At 35.8% G+C, this 14,985-nt stretch overlaps 1 protein-coding gene across 1 annotated transcript; it reads left to right on the top strand.

The window, feature by feature from the left end:
* The first annotated feature begins 12,649 nt into the window (after positions 1–12,649).
* Positions 12,650–13,878, top strand: LOC150007189 (ubiquitin-ribosomal protein eS31 fusion protein-like). The gene is made up of 2 exons (XM_090280484.1): positions 12,650–12,792; positions 13,593–13,878. Exons 1-2 carry the CDS (start codon positions 12,650–12,652, stop codon positions 13,876–13,878), a joined length of 429 nt encoding a protein of 142 aa, XP_090136610.1.
* The last annotated feature ends 1,107 nt before the right edge of the window (positions 13,879–14,985 follow it).

The raw sequence follows: 14,985 nt of genomic DNA, 5'->3' as shown, positions 1-14,985 counted from the left end.
GAGCCACACCAGCCAGGGCATGTTTTTTACATTTAGACAAACCATATCCAAAATAATCCCTTTTTACTTAAAGATAACTGCATCTCTCAAATTTCCTTCCCAGCTTCAGAATTGTATTTTAATAAACCAGAATGTAAGCAGATTAAAAGTGGACCACTTCAGGTAGGATATAGATCATCATTTTCAAAATAGAACTTAGGAATGGAACAAAACCAAATCTTAGAACAACAAGACAAGAGATTTGATTTAACACAAAGCTTTACCCACTCACTCTTGAAATTGTTACTTTTGAAACTTTTTTTCTGTTTAAGGATGAGTTTAGTAATTTTTTGAGATGAAGGATTTGTTTGTTTTTTGCTGTTGCTGTTATTGTTTGTTGAACCTCCTATGAAAATTAGAAGTATAAGTATGTACAGCCTAAAGTAGTAAAATACATAATTACATATATTTGAATGCATACCTTCCTTAAAAGATCCAGCCTTCATGAATTGCATGCCTTAATTTTAACAAGGTGTCAAATTTCCACAATATGGATTTGGTTTTTCCATGTGAAAAAAGTAATGAATTGATATTTGTGATATAAATATAAACTGCATGGATAACTGTTATTTAAAGTAGTAGCTACTTTTTGAATAGTTCATCAACTTGTAATCAAGTTTAGAGAGAATTTCCAATCTGATATCACCCTAGTGACTCAACTTGGAAATGACATGTACGTGGTATTAATATTTTATTTTACTTACTTTTTGTGATATATATGCAACTTTATTCTTGTCTTGCACTGTCTGTTTAAAATTTAATCAGTGGAGAACATTTTCTCTACTGAAAAAAAGAAAAAAAACCTCGCAGGATCTATGATGTTTCTGGTGACTCAGAGATAATAAAAAATCCTAGGGTTACTTTAAGTTGTAAACTATCTTGACTCAGAAATTATATTGTCAAGACTGATATGTTAAACAATATTTCAATTTCCAACCCTCTAGTAGGCAGGCTGCTGGCCTTTACAGGAGAACTGTTTAGTGGACTCTTCTTTCTCTCATCCCCCCCCCCTTTTTTTTTGACATATCAGATTTACAGAAACATTGCAAGAATAATACAGAAAATTCTCTTATGCCTTTAATGAGGTTTTAAAAATGCTAAAATAAATGTTACCATATCTGTTTTATTCTATTTTCTCTATACATAATTTTTTCCTGAACCCTTTGAAAATAACTTGCAATTATCATACCTCTTTACTCTTTTTTTAAAATTATTTAGTTAGTTAGTTTGTTTGTTTGTTTTTAGAGAGAGGGGAAAGGAGAAAGAGAGGGAGAGAGACATCACTGTGTGGTTGCCTCTCACTTGTGCCCCCAACTGGGGACCTGACATGCAACCTAGTTATGTGTCTGGACTGGGAATCGAACCAGCAACACTTGGTTCACAGGCCAATGCTCAATCCACTGAGCCACACCAGCCAGGGTCTTTATTCTTTTTTAAAAACTTTTTTTATTGTTATTCTATTAGAGTTGTCCCATTTTTTACCTCCTCAGTGTGGTTATGCTGTTCATTTCTTAATACGGCTCATTCTTTAGTTTCTGTTTTTATTATAATTTGGGTGTTCCCCCTAATCTTATTTATTTTATTTATTTTTACTTATTGGTTATGTGAACCATTTTAAACAGGGTTTCAAAAATCATAACTGTCCAGAGAGATGACTTGCTTACCCTGTTTCTCTCTTTTCTGCCCTGTCTTCACCCATCTCCTGTAGGTAACCAAACTCATTACTCTCTGGTTTATTCTTCATGCATTGTACTTTGCACAAACTAGTTGATATGTTAAAAATGTCTTATTTCCCTTTCCTTCTTCCAGAAAAATGTTCATTTCTATATTACTTTTCTAAGTGGTTTCTTCTGCATTTTATCTATCTCTTTTCTGAGGGCCAAATCTGGCCCAATGCCTGTTTTTATAAATTAAATTCTACTGGAACATAGTGGTGCTTCTTTATTTATGTGTTCTTGTGGCTCTTCTATGCTACAATAACATATTTTAGTAATTTCAACAGAGAATTTATAGTCTCCAAAGACCAAAATATTTATCATAAGATCCTTTATAGAGAAACTTTCATCTGGTCCCTATAGAGAACATCTCTATCTGGTTATTGTTTTGTATATGAAGGCTGTAGATTTCTGTATGTTAACTTTATATCCTACTAATTAACTGAGTTCTTTTCAGTATACAATCTTATAATCTGTAAATAGATGTACTTCTATTTTGTTTTGTTTTGTTTTCAGCTTTTCCACCCCTAATTTTTTCCCTGCTTTCTAATCATATTAGTTAATATCTTAAGCAAAATGTTGAACAGTTGTGGAAATAATTTTTGCCATCTACTTGATCTTAGTGGAAATACCTCTAGTACTTTCTTATTAAGTAAGATGTTACCTCTAGAACTAATAACTTTTCATTTAGGACTAACTTTTTTATTATGTTAAGAAAATCTCTATCATTGGTCTAAAATAAAAATACAGGTAAATGGAAGAGAATGGAGAGTACTGATAGAGACCCACACATATATGATAAATTAATTTCAAAAAGTTTCAGGAGTTGACATGAAATTCTGGCCAAGATAAAGGCCTAGACAGACACACTGCATCTCCCTCCACAACTAAGAAGAAATACAACTACAGTATTCCCTCACTTATCACAGGTATTACATTCTAGATACACCCCCACTCCACGCGAAGTAGAAACCTTACATTTATTCTACACTCTTAAACCTATATAACTTTAACAACATACATATACAGTACTAAAAAATCTGCGATAAATAATTAAAAATTTTTTTTAATCCCGCAATACAGTGAGGCTGCGATAAGTGAACCGCAATATAGAGAGGGACTACTGTACCTCAAAACTAGAGACAAGCAGAAATTCCAGAAAGTCGAGCTGGATGGAAGTTCAACAAACAAAGATTTAGAGAAGAAATACTCATCCAGACAGGTAGAAGGGGTGGAGAAAGGACATAAAGGATGCAGTGTGGTGGTGGCAGCAGTGGCGGCAGTGATAGGCCAGCAGAAAGCACAGGCAAACATTTTAAAAAGTCAAGAGGGACACCTGAGGAGCACTCCCAGCACGAGACCAGACCACACAGCACATGGTTCCAGAACTAGAGACAATAAAGCCTCATTGCTTCTGTCTGTGAAAACCAGTGGGGGTTGGGGCAAAGGAATAAACTGCTGGTCTCTCAGCAGAGTCCACTTGTTTAAGGGCCCCCAAGGTCTTAGAACATCCACAGACCCACCCACTCTGGAAACCATGGCCAGGGCAACAGCTAGAGAGGCATCAGGCTTATACGGAAGTGAGAGAAGTGCCTGGAAAAGGGGTGAGTGCTGAGCAAGCAGCATTGTTCCTTCTCACTCAGATTCCTCTGCCACACACAGTGTCACAACATGGTGAAACTGGTTGCCCAGTACTGACAAATATCTAAGGCTCAACCCCTTACAACATAACAGGTGCAACAGCTCTACCTAAGACACCGAAACAAACAAACACAGGAGCCTGTCAAGAAGAGAAGACAGAGAAGTATAGCCCCCAAAGAAGGGGAGAACTAAGTGATGAGGAGATAGCCAACCTAACAGATGAGGAGATAGCCAACCTAACAGATGAAGAGTTCAAAACACTGGTGATAAAGATGCTCACAGACTTGACAGATATGCTTAATCAAATGCATAAGGGAAGAAGTGAAGGCTATGCTAAATGAAACAATGAAAAATCCACACAAAACCAATGGTGAAGAGAAGGAAACTGGGGTTCAAGTCAATGGTTTGGAATATAAGGAAGAAAAAAAAAAGTCAGCCAGTACAGAATGAGGAAACAAGAATTGAAAAAAATTAGGAGAGGCTTCGAAACCTCTGGGACAACTTTAAACATACCAACGTCCGAATCATAGGGGTGCCATAAGGAGAAGAGAAAGGGCAAGACATCAAAAATTTATGTGAAAAAATAATGAAGGAAAACTTCCCAAATTTGGCAAAGGAAATAGACATACAAGTCCACGAAGCACAGAGAGTCTCAAAGAAGTTAGATCCAAAGAGGACCACACCAAGACACATCATAATTAAAATGCCAAAGATTCAAGGTGAAGAGAGAATCTTAAAAGAAGCAAGAGTAAAGCAAAGAGTTACCTATAAAGGGGTGCCTGTAAGCTGATTTCTCAACAGAAATTGCAGGCAAGAAGAGACTGGCAAGAAGTATTTGAAGTGATGAAAAGCAGGGACCTACAACCAAGATTACTCTATCCAGCAAAGCTATCATTTAGAATGGGAGGGCAGATAAAGTGCTTCCAAGACAAGGTAAAGCTAAAGGAGTTCATCATCACCAAGTTATTATTATATGAAATGTTAAAGAGACTTTTTAAGAAAAAGAAAATCAACACTATGAACATTAAAATGGCAACAAACTCACAACTATCAACAGCTGAACCAAAAATAAATTTAAAAAGAAAACTAACTAAGCAAACAATCAGAACAGCAACAGAATTATAGGTGTGGGGATCACTTACAGGGTTATCAGCTGGGAGAGAAAGGGGAAGCAATTGGAAACGGTACAGGGACTAAGAAGCATAATTAGTTGGTACAAAATAGACAGGGGGAAGTTAAGAATAATAGAGGAAAGGGTGAAGCCAAAGAACTTATATGCACAACCCATGGACATTAACTAAGGTGGGTGGGATTGTTGGAGGAAAGGAGGGTACTAGGAAGAGGAGAGCAAAGGGAAAAGATATTTGGACAACTGTAATAACATAATCAATAAAATATACTTTAAAAAGTTTCAAGATAATTTAACAAAGAAAGTAGTCTTTCAACAAATAGTGCTGGAAAAAACAAATATTTCTGTATAAAAACATAAACTTGCGCCCTAATTTCACATCACATATAAAAATTAACTCAAAATAGATCATTATTTATAAAACAGTGTAGGAGTTAAAACTATATGACATGTAGAAGAAACATAGAAAAAACTGACTGGATGAGGTAAAGATTTCTTAAGTAGCACACAAAAAACATGAATGATTAAAAATTGATAGTAAAACTTCATAAACATTTTAAACTACTGCTTTTCACAAAGTACTATTGTACAAAGATAAGCCTTAAACTAAAAGATAAAAATTGAAAATGATGGATCCAATATAAGTCTTCCAGCTGAATAAAAGAAAACAAAACATTTTTACAGTGCAGCTCTTACATTTAAGTCTTCGATGTTTTGAATTTTTATATATGGTTCAAGGTAGGCATCCAACTTCATTCTTTTTCATGTGGACAGTCCATCATCTCAGCACCATTTGTTGAAAAACTCTCCTTTCTCCATCTAATTCTCCTACCCTTAAATAACTTTTTAAATTTATATTTGAATCTATTCTTCCCTAGGCACTTTGTATTTTGGTCTTTATTCATTTTTTTTTCCTTTCTATAATCTTTTTATGAGTTTAAGCAATTCTCATTTTCTCTTTCCTGCTTTTATTTCTTTAGTTTTTGAATTTTTGATTCAAAATCTGTGCTTTCGAATATACATTTTTAAGTGTGTGTTACAAGTCATTGAACTCACGCTGAAATGTTACATTACAATTGTCTTTGCTGTCCCATGTCTTTTAGTAGAATTCTCTAAAGCTGAATAGTTTGGATTCTCATTTTCTATTCTCTTATTAGTCATATAAGCTATACATGAATGTGTGAAAGCTATGTACAGAACTGAATATATGCTGTGATCTATAATATTATTAGTTCAAAAGTGTCCCTTTTTGTCACTGTTGTTTCTTGACTGATGACTACTTTTGAGGAATAATTGAAGAATGTTGTGCAGTTTAATTTTTTTTTATTTTCTTTTACAGGATTCTAAATTTCCTTTTGTTTTTTTTCCCCCCTTTACTAGACAGTCTCAAAAAGATATCCTTCATTTCTTTTAACTTCTTTTCCCTGTAGTATTACTGCCTCTCCACATACTGTGCACAATTTTAAGCTCTTTTTCTTTAGCTGGTACTCAGATCTATCAAAATATTTCCCAAGCATTTGAATGATTGGGGTAGACTGACCCACCAACATCTCTCAGCCCACCACTACTCTCCCCTTATCTCTCCTATGCAGCTCTTTTCTAGGCTGCTTTTCTTCTTCTATGAAGGCTTACCTGGAAGCCTGGAGAAACAGGCAATAGTTCACAGGGAGGTTTTTCTGTTTCTACAATAGATACTTTGAAATTTGAATGCTTTCCACCTCCTACATGGGGTGAACACATATGTAAGCTTTTTAGAAGTTATTTATTTTTATTGCTTTTCTATGTTTTTAAAAGGCTTTGGAATTTTCAGATTTATTCCTTTATTTCAGGTTTATTCCTGTATTACTTTGATGATTCTACAGATGTGCAACGTAAGACTCCAAAAAAGACCAGAGAGAGATGCTTCTTTGAAAGCAGTGAGTAAGCAGAGTCTAGAGGTCACATGATGCTGGGAGTCAGTGAAGTGCTAACCTGCCATAGTAGGGTCACCTCCCAGAGCACCCTAGCATTTGACTGAGGCTCCCTCAAATTTCCACACTTCAGGGTCAAGGCAACTCAGCTTCTAGAACAATGGCTACTTGAGATCTTAACAAAATTTCAAACAACCCTTAGAAGAAGCAAGCTTATCCATCTATAAAATAAATGGTTGAACCTCTGACTACAAAATGCCTACATCTCCCTTCTTCAAGCCTATAGAATCTCCCTCCACTAAGAATTACCATAGTCTCATTCAGTCCCTCCACTCAGCTCAAATCCTGGATCTTTGAGTGAAGTCCTATCCCTTAGGTCCAGATTCGGTCATCTATGAACTAAATGAAAACAAACAAATAAAAAAGTTATCGAGCTTACTCTCTTTTCCCACAGATATCAACCTTCATATGCTATAGAATAACAGGGACAAAATATTGTCAGTGAAAGTCCACACTAGAATAGAAAGAAACATAGCAATCTTTAATCAACTATACAAATGGTCCTGATTAGAAAATCTGTTCTCTCTGTCCTCTGTGACTCAGGGCTCCGCCTTCTGGAAGTTTCTCTCTTGTTTATTTTTTCTCCTTAACCACAACTGCAGTGATTGTTAGAAATAGTATTTTGGGACTTTTTAGAACTTTTACAGCATGACTCTTGCTCATACAAAACTGAGGGGCTTGGAGTTGTTTTGATTTCAGAATAGTTATAGATTTTTGTTTTGTTTTGCTTGGGCTTACAAATTTTTTAAAGCAGACCAATTCTCTAAAAAAAATCATAGGTTTGATCTATTTGAATCCAGTTTCTGGTGCCAGTAGGTATACTAAAAACATTTTTTAAAATTATTCACAAATGTCATTTTTTTCCTTTGCCTTCTTGCCCCATATCTCTTTTCTCAACATAATTATGGCTGCCTTGGGTCTCCACTATGAATCATGTCACCATTCTACTGTAGATTGCAAATGAATCACTGACTCTATGGTTTTTTTTGTTTGTTTGTTTGTTTTTTTTTTTTGCATTTCCACTAACAAATTCTCTCTCCATATACATAGAGATTCCATGGACCAGATTTCAATTTTTTTCCTATTGTATTAATAAATATTAATAAAAGATTATTAATTACCACCTCTTAAAAGCAGTTTTTTTCTAACAAGCAACCTGAAGTATGTCCCTACTTGATTTGCTCTAGAACCCTATTTATGTTTCTCAGAATTTACACACTTTAGAATTCTTAGTTGTTCATTTTTAACCTTGAAGGTTTCTGTCTCCCTACACATTTTAAAGAGCATTAGGGAATTTCCAAGAGTGGTGTCCCATACACAAGGGACACTCACTATGTACTAAATTAACTAAAGGATAAATGGGCAAGAACGTACTTCACTTGAACGTGTGGTACAGCATTTTACAATTATTGTTTTTAATGCCTCCTGAACCATTACTTTTTAATAGTTCACAAGCACAGTACCTGAAAAAACAAGAAGAAAACTGTAAGCAATCTCAAACTTCTACATTAATTTTTTGAGCCGTGCTTAAATACCTAACACGGAGCAAAACACCTCTTAGTAAAGGTAGGCATTGGGCTAATAAGTACTTTGTCCCCACAGTCTGCCTGGTAAACTAATTCCAAATGGAGCTCAAGGGTTTCCTTAGCTTGCTTCTTCTAGATTGCCACCTCTCCCTGATACCTGAGTGTAATCTGAAATAATACTGTGTCACTGTCAACAATACAAGGAACCCAGGAATGGCCTTTCTTCATATGAAAAATTAGCATACAAAAAAAAAGAGGACTCCTTAATCTTACAGTTTTAGGGTGTGTTATCAGAATTAGTAATATACCAAACCTAGAAATTAAAGTATACTGCATACCAAATTAAAAAGTCATAGTACTTCTATGAGGTTGATATAACATTATCAAATGTAAGGTATCAAAAATATTAATAATATGACAAAATGTTGTTCTGAGATGTCTGCCAGACATCAAAACTAAAATTTTTAACTATTACAAAACTAATTTAAATGCAAGATTCTCTCAGTTCCCTATTTATGGTTTCACTCTCCATGCTAGCACACTCTTACCCTGCAAGGAAGAAAATGTTATTGAGCTATAGAATATAAAACTAGTTCAAGGATAAGGAAGTTGCCTTTTGCAAAAGAATACCAATATCGTGATTTTAATTGATTTTAATTGATTTCTGGATGTTAATTGTCACAGGTAGCAGCCTGGATTGAGCATAAGAAACTGAAAACTCCTGATGTGTATATATTTATATCTATCAGGCTAACTAACTAACTAACTATATATATATATATATATACATATATATATATATAATTATATATATCACAAGTCATAAATACATAAAATCAGACATAATTTACATATTATTGCATGTATATTATGCATATTTAATAATTTTACATATTCTTCAAATTAGAAATATATATTTGGATAGTAATAGACATTATTTTTAGGGATTCAGATAAACTCTGAAATGATAAAATTGATCAACCATTGACTCCTCTGTGTATTATATTATTATCAGTAAATTTTTTATAGGAAATAGGTTATAAATAAATGGGAAGGACGTGTATATGTGTGTGAGTGTTTTTTGAGGGGTGTGTATGTATACTTTTCTAACTAAAAAGCTATTTTCCTCTCAACAATAGGAGATACTCCCCAATTTTGTTTAATTAACACTTATGCTGTTCCTAATTTCTTGTTAATTGGAGGATGTATGATGTATCTTCACTTTCCAAAGAACAAGCTCAATATTACAGACAACAAGGTTCCCAAGAGAGCAATTAGGATTCAATAAAATGTGTAGTTTTTTCAAGCAACAAAGCCAACACATTCTGTAGCTTGAATTCAGATAATAGATGAGGTCAGAGAGGAACTCCATAAGCCTAATCCCTCCATAAAAGAAAGCTATACTCTTGTTGAGGATGAACTGAGGTTGTGTTCAAGACTCTGATGTGTGTGTGTGTGTGTGTGTGTGCAGTATGTTCAGAAAATATCCAGTCATGCAATATAAAAAAGGCATTTCCTGAAGAAGATACAAAATACAAGAACCATTGTACATAGGACAATCATACTCAGTCCCCTTCAAAGTAGGCACCTTGGGACCTCACACAGTTCTTCCAGTCACCGTCAGCTGCCCCATCATATTTTCCTGAATCTCATTAATGGTCTGAAATTTCTTCCCTTTCAAAGGTGAGTTTAGTTTGGGGAAAAGTCAGAAGTTACAGGTTGCCAAATCTGGGCTATAAGGGGTCTCTCAGAAGCTGAGTCACCTAGGTGATATTTTGCCAAAAAACTCTGTATGAGACACAATGCATAAGTGGGCACATTGTTATGATGAAGCTGCCAATCACCAGTTGCCCATAGCTACAGCCGTCTGAACCGTATGAATAGTTTCTGCAGAGGAATGTTCAAAATTAATGAAAAATCTGATGTAGATTTGTTGCTCTACTCACTCAGTCATTTGGAATGCGACAGCCACACAGTACTCGTGCTCACTCAGTGGTGTCTACCGCCCTCATCTACGTGTATAATGAAGTTGTCCTTATTCATGCGTGCACATTCCAGTCCATTTCCTTGGCTGCCAGGTTACATCAATGTCATGCAAACCATTCTTGTTTTATTATTAATGTATGGACTTTTCCCAGACAGACCTTGTATGTAAATACACACACACACACACACACACAATACAGAATATACATATATGTGTATATATATATATTTAAATATTATTCAACCATGCAAAAGAAGGAATTTCTGTCATTTCTGACAATGTGGATGGACTTGAAGAGGTACTAATTTTATGCTAAGTGAAGTAAGCCAGACATAGAGAGACATATATTGCATGGTATCACTTATTATATGTGAAATCTAATAAAAAGAAGTCCAAACATAGATACAAAGTATAAAAGTGTTTTTCAGGGCCTGGGGGGTAGGAGAAACATGGAGAGGCTTGGAAAGATTACAAACTTTAAGCTAAAATATGGATAAAACCTATCTAATTTACAACATGGTGCTATAATTGATAACATGTATTGTGTAATTGAAATTTACTAAGAGGGTAGAACCTAAATGTTTTTGTGAAAAGCAAAATACTTTCTAATATGTAAGAACTGGAAATACCATCCAGACAGAAAATGGATAAAGTGTAGTATATTCATGCAATTTAAAACTCCATAACAATTAAAATTTTTAAAAGGAATGAATTGCTGCATATAACAACATGAACAAATCTGACAGACATAATGTTGAACAAAAGAAGCCAGATACAAGAGTACTTATGTGAAATTCAAATATAAGCAAAAGTCATCTATGCTGATAGGAATTTGTTATTTGGAGGTTTTGATTGGGAAGTGTGATAGGGAATGTTCTTTTTCTTTTTAAAATATTTATTCATTTTTAGAGATAAGGGAAGGGAAGGAGAAAGAGAAGGAGAGAAACGTTGATTGGCTGCCTCTCTCATGCTCCCAACTGGGTACCTGGCCTGCAACCCAGACATGTGTGAAGCAGTGACCTTTCAATTAGCATATGATACCCAATCCACTGAGCCACAGCAGTCAGGGTGGAAGTGTTCTGTAGTAATATTCTACATATTAATCTGAGTGTCAAATTAACAGTTAACATTTATGCACATTACTATAGCTATGATATACTTTAATAACAATATATTTAATACATGGATGATAGGGTATGTATTAACTAAAAATATCTTGTTTGTGCTGTATTCAGATTAATTTGTATTGCTGTAAGTAATTTCTATCTATATTTCAGAAACACTGCCAGTTTCTCATCTTTACCAGTTGAATGCAGGACATCTACTTATTAATTACTTGACATTCTATTTCATTAGCATGTTCTGTTTTTTTCTGGAAACTTTTCAAAATTTGAAGAACTAAAGACCACTTAGAGTTTTGAATAATCTGAATAAGCTTGCTTAAAACAAGGCATCACTTTGAAGTTCAAAAATCCATTTTGAATGACCAAGTATTTCTGTGTCAAAGAGTGTGATTTAAATTAACAGTAGAAGTGGAAATAAAATTCACAGTAAAGCAATGTAATAGAAAGAAAATAAGTTTAATAATATTTTTCATCACTTTTTCCAGAAGTACCAGATTAAAAGGATTTCTAATGCCTTCATTACTCAGATACACCCACACCCTGAGAAGCCAAGGAAATCAACAATGTTGGCACACATTTTTTAATAGATAAGAGTGTTGTGTTCCTTTTGCCTTTACTTAATTAAAGACAAATATATAAAATAGAAAAAGACTAATACAATTCAAGAAGGTTACAAAAAATTCAATACTAAAGCATATATTAAATTACAGTCCATATTATAGGGAAAAAATAATTGCTTTAGTCAGTTTAGGCTACTATAACCAAATTTTGTAGACTGCACAAATCAATTTTCTTACAGGTCTAGAGGTTGGAAGTTTAAGATCAGGATTCCATCATGGTTTGGTTCACTGCCTTATGGTGCTCTGACTGGAGAGTAAGAGATCTCTTTCCTCATAAAGCCACCAATACTATTAGATTAGGACCCCATCCTTATGACCTAATTTAGCCCTTAATAACCTCCTCAAATACCTATCTCTAAATATAGTCCTTTGGGGGTTAGGGTTGCAACATCAATTTTAGGAGGACATAATTCCATCTATAGCAATAATCTAGTAGTTAAAAGTAGAAACTCTGGAATTAGTAATCAACTTTAAATCTCTGATCCACCACTTTTTATATGACCTTAAACTTTCTATGATATCCTTTTCTCATATGTAAATCAGATAGTAGTACTAACTTAACAGAACTACTATGACTTCTAAATGAATGCATATATGATATTCAGAATAATGCTTAACAAATTAAGTTTATCAAAATAATCGACATATAACATTGCATTAATTTTAGGTGTATAACATTACTAAATGATTACTACAATCCATCTTCACATAGTTACAACTTTATTTTTCTTGTGATGAGAACTTTTAAGATCAACTCTCTTAACAATTTTTAAATATGGAGTATTGTTAACTATAGTCACCACGTTGTACTCACGACACTTATTTGTCATTAATCAGTGTTTTTAGAATCACTGTAATAGCTTTCTAATCCACCATCTGCAATAAAAGTGCAGCCAAGATGCAGACTTTCATGAAAACCCTTATGGGAAAGACCCTGAATCTCAAGGTTGAGCTCTCAGATACAATAGAAAATGTAAAGGCCAAGGTCAAGGATAAGGAAGGAACTCCTCCTGATCAGCAAAGACTGATCGTTGCTGGCAAGCAACAGGAAGATGGACATACCTGACCATAAGATGCACCCAGAATTAGAGGAAAACAAGAAAAAAAATATTCTGAACCAAATGGTATACTAAAATGTTTAATAAAATATAACAGAATAATATTTCAACCATGTAAACTGAACAGCAGTCAACGGTGGTATTAAGAAGCATCATCACTGTCATTAACAAATGAGGATAGACTTTAAGGTTCAGGTACTCTTCTAGTTTTCTGGGAACCCCAAAAATTCATCATCGCTAGTGTCAGAATTTATGAAGCTCAGTTGTTCACAATCACTGATATCACTTTCTTCGCTATCTTCATATATGATACTATCTTCAGTTCTGAGAACATGTAACATCAGCTCCACCCATCTGCCTCTCATGATTGCAGAGCTTAAGACACAGTGATTGGCGATTGGATGTGGTTCTACCGACGCAAACCCCACCCAGTGTCAATGACAAGTGGCAACTGGCACTGTGTCTCATACCCATTATTAGCCTCAGCTGATTCAACAGGTCAGTGGTTGTAGCTGTGAGTGTCAGGTGGCTCTCTGCACTCTCCCAGGCTCCAGGTAATGGGAAGAGGTGGGCAGCAACTGACCAGATGCCCTGAGATTCAGCAGTAAAGTGGGACATTTAAACATCACCAGGGGTTTCACGTGGGCCCACCACTTCCTCTTCTAACAGCTGTCACCACCGCTGACAGGTCAGGTCATACACATCATAGTCTGTGACACAATATTTGCTCCATAAGACGCACAGACATTTCTCCCCACTTTGGGGGGGGTGCATCTTATGGAGCAAAAAATACAGTACTTTGTCTGATTACAACACTCAAAAGGAGTCCACTCTTCATTTTGGGTTGAGACTTCATGGTGGTGCTAAGAAAAGGAAGAAGTCTTACACCACAACCAAAAAGAATAAGCATAAGAGGAAGAAGGTTAACTTGGCTGTCCTGACATACTACAAAGTGGATGAGAAGGGCAAAATCATTCACCTTCATTGGGGGTGCCCTTCAGATGAATGTGGTGCTGGAGGTTTCATGGCTGGCCACTTTGTCAATATTATTGTGGCAAATGTTGTCTGACCTGATGCTTCACCAAATTGAAAGAGAGGTAATTGTATATGGGTTAATAAAAGACAGGAACTAGGACTTTCAGCCAATATGGAGGCCTAGACAGCACGCTGAGTCTCCTTTCACAAATAAGAAGAAATACAACTACCTCAAAACTAGAGACAAGAAGTTCCAGAAAATCAAGCTGCATGGAAGTCCAGCAAGCAAAGATATAAAGAAGAAAAACTCATCCAGACAGGTAGGAGGGGTGGAGTCAGGCTGGAGAGGACCCAGTGTGGTGGCAGCAGTGGGCCAGCGGAAAGCACAGTTACATGTTTTAAAAAATAAGTAGACGGGGACACCTGGGGAGCGTTCCCAGCTCCTGACAAGACCGCACAGCTCATGGTCCCAATGCCATAGAAAATCAAGCCTCATTGCTTCTGACTGTGCAAACCAGTGGGGTTGGAGAGCAGGAAGAAACTGCCAGTCTCTCAGCAGAGTCCACCTGTTTAAAGGGCCCCCAAGGTCCTAGAATGTCTGCAGACCCACCCACTCTGGAAACAACAGGCAGGGCAACAGCTAGAGAGGTGCTAGTCCCATACAAAAGTGGGAGAAGTACCTGGAAAAGGGTCAAGTGCTGAGCAAGCGGCATTGTTCCCTCTCCGACCCCTCCCCCACATACAGCACCACAACGACGTGAAATGGGTCTCCCTGTACTGAGAAATACCTAAGGCTTTGCCCCCTATAACATAAGCAGTGTGACAGCCCTTGCCCGAATCACAGAAGCAAACACAGAAAGACAAGGAGACAGGGAAGTATGACCCAGAAATTGGGGCAGATCAAGGTCCTAATAGCACAACTAAGCAATGAGCAGATAGCACGCCTAATGGATGAGGAGACAGACAACTTAACAGAAGCACAGTTTAAGGCATTGGTGATTAGGATGCGCACAACTCTAACAACAAAGATTAAATGGTGGGGGAGGGGGGGAATGAAGGCTATCCTGGCTGAAATGAAGAAAAATCCACATGAAACAAGTGGTGAAGAAAAGGAAACCAGGATTCAAATCAACAAATTGGAACATAATGAAGAAACAAATAGTCAACCAGTACAGAAGGAGGAAATGAGAATTTTAAAAGA

This window comes from Furipterus horrens, unplaced genomic scaffold (assembly GCF_987537825.1).
Source record: "Furipterus horrens unplaced genomic scaffold, mFurHor1.1.pri manual_scaffold_6, whole genome shotgun sequence".
Classification (NCBI taxonomy): domain Eukaryota; kingdom Metazoa; phylum Chordata; class Mammalia; order Chiroptera; family Furipteridae; genus Furipterus; species Furipterus horrens.
Note: the sequence above shows the minus strand (reverse complement) of the source record. Positions and strands in the feature narration are given on the sequence as shown.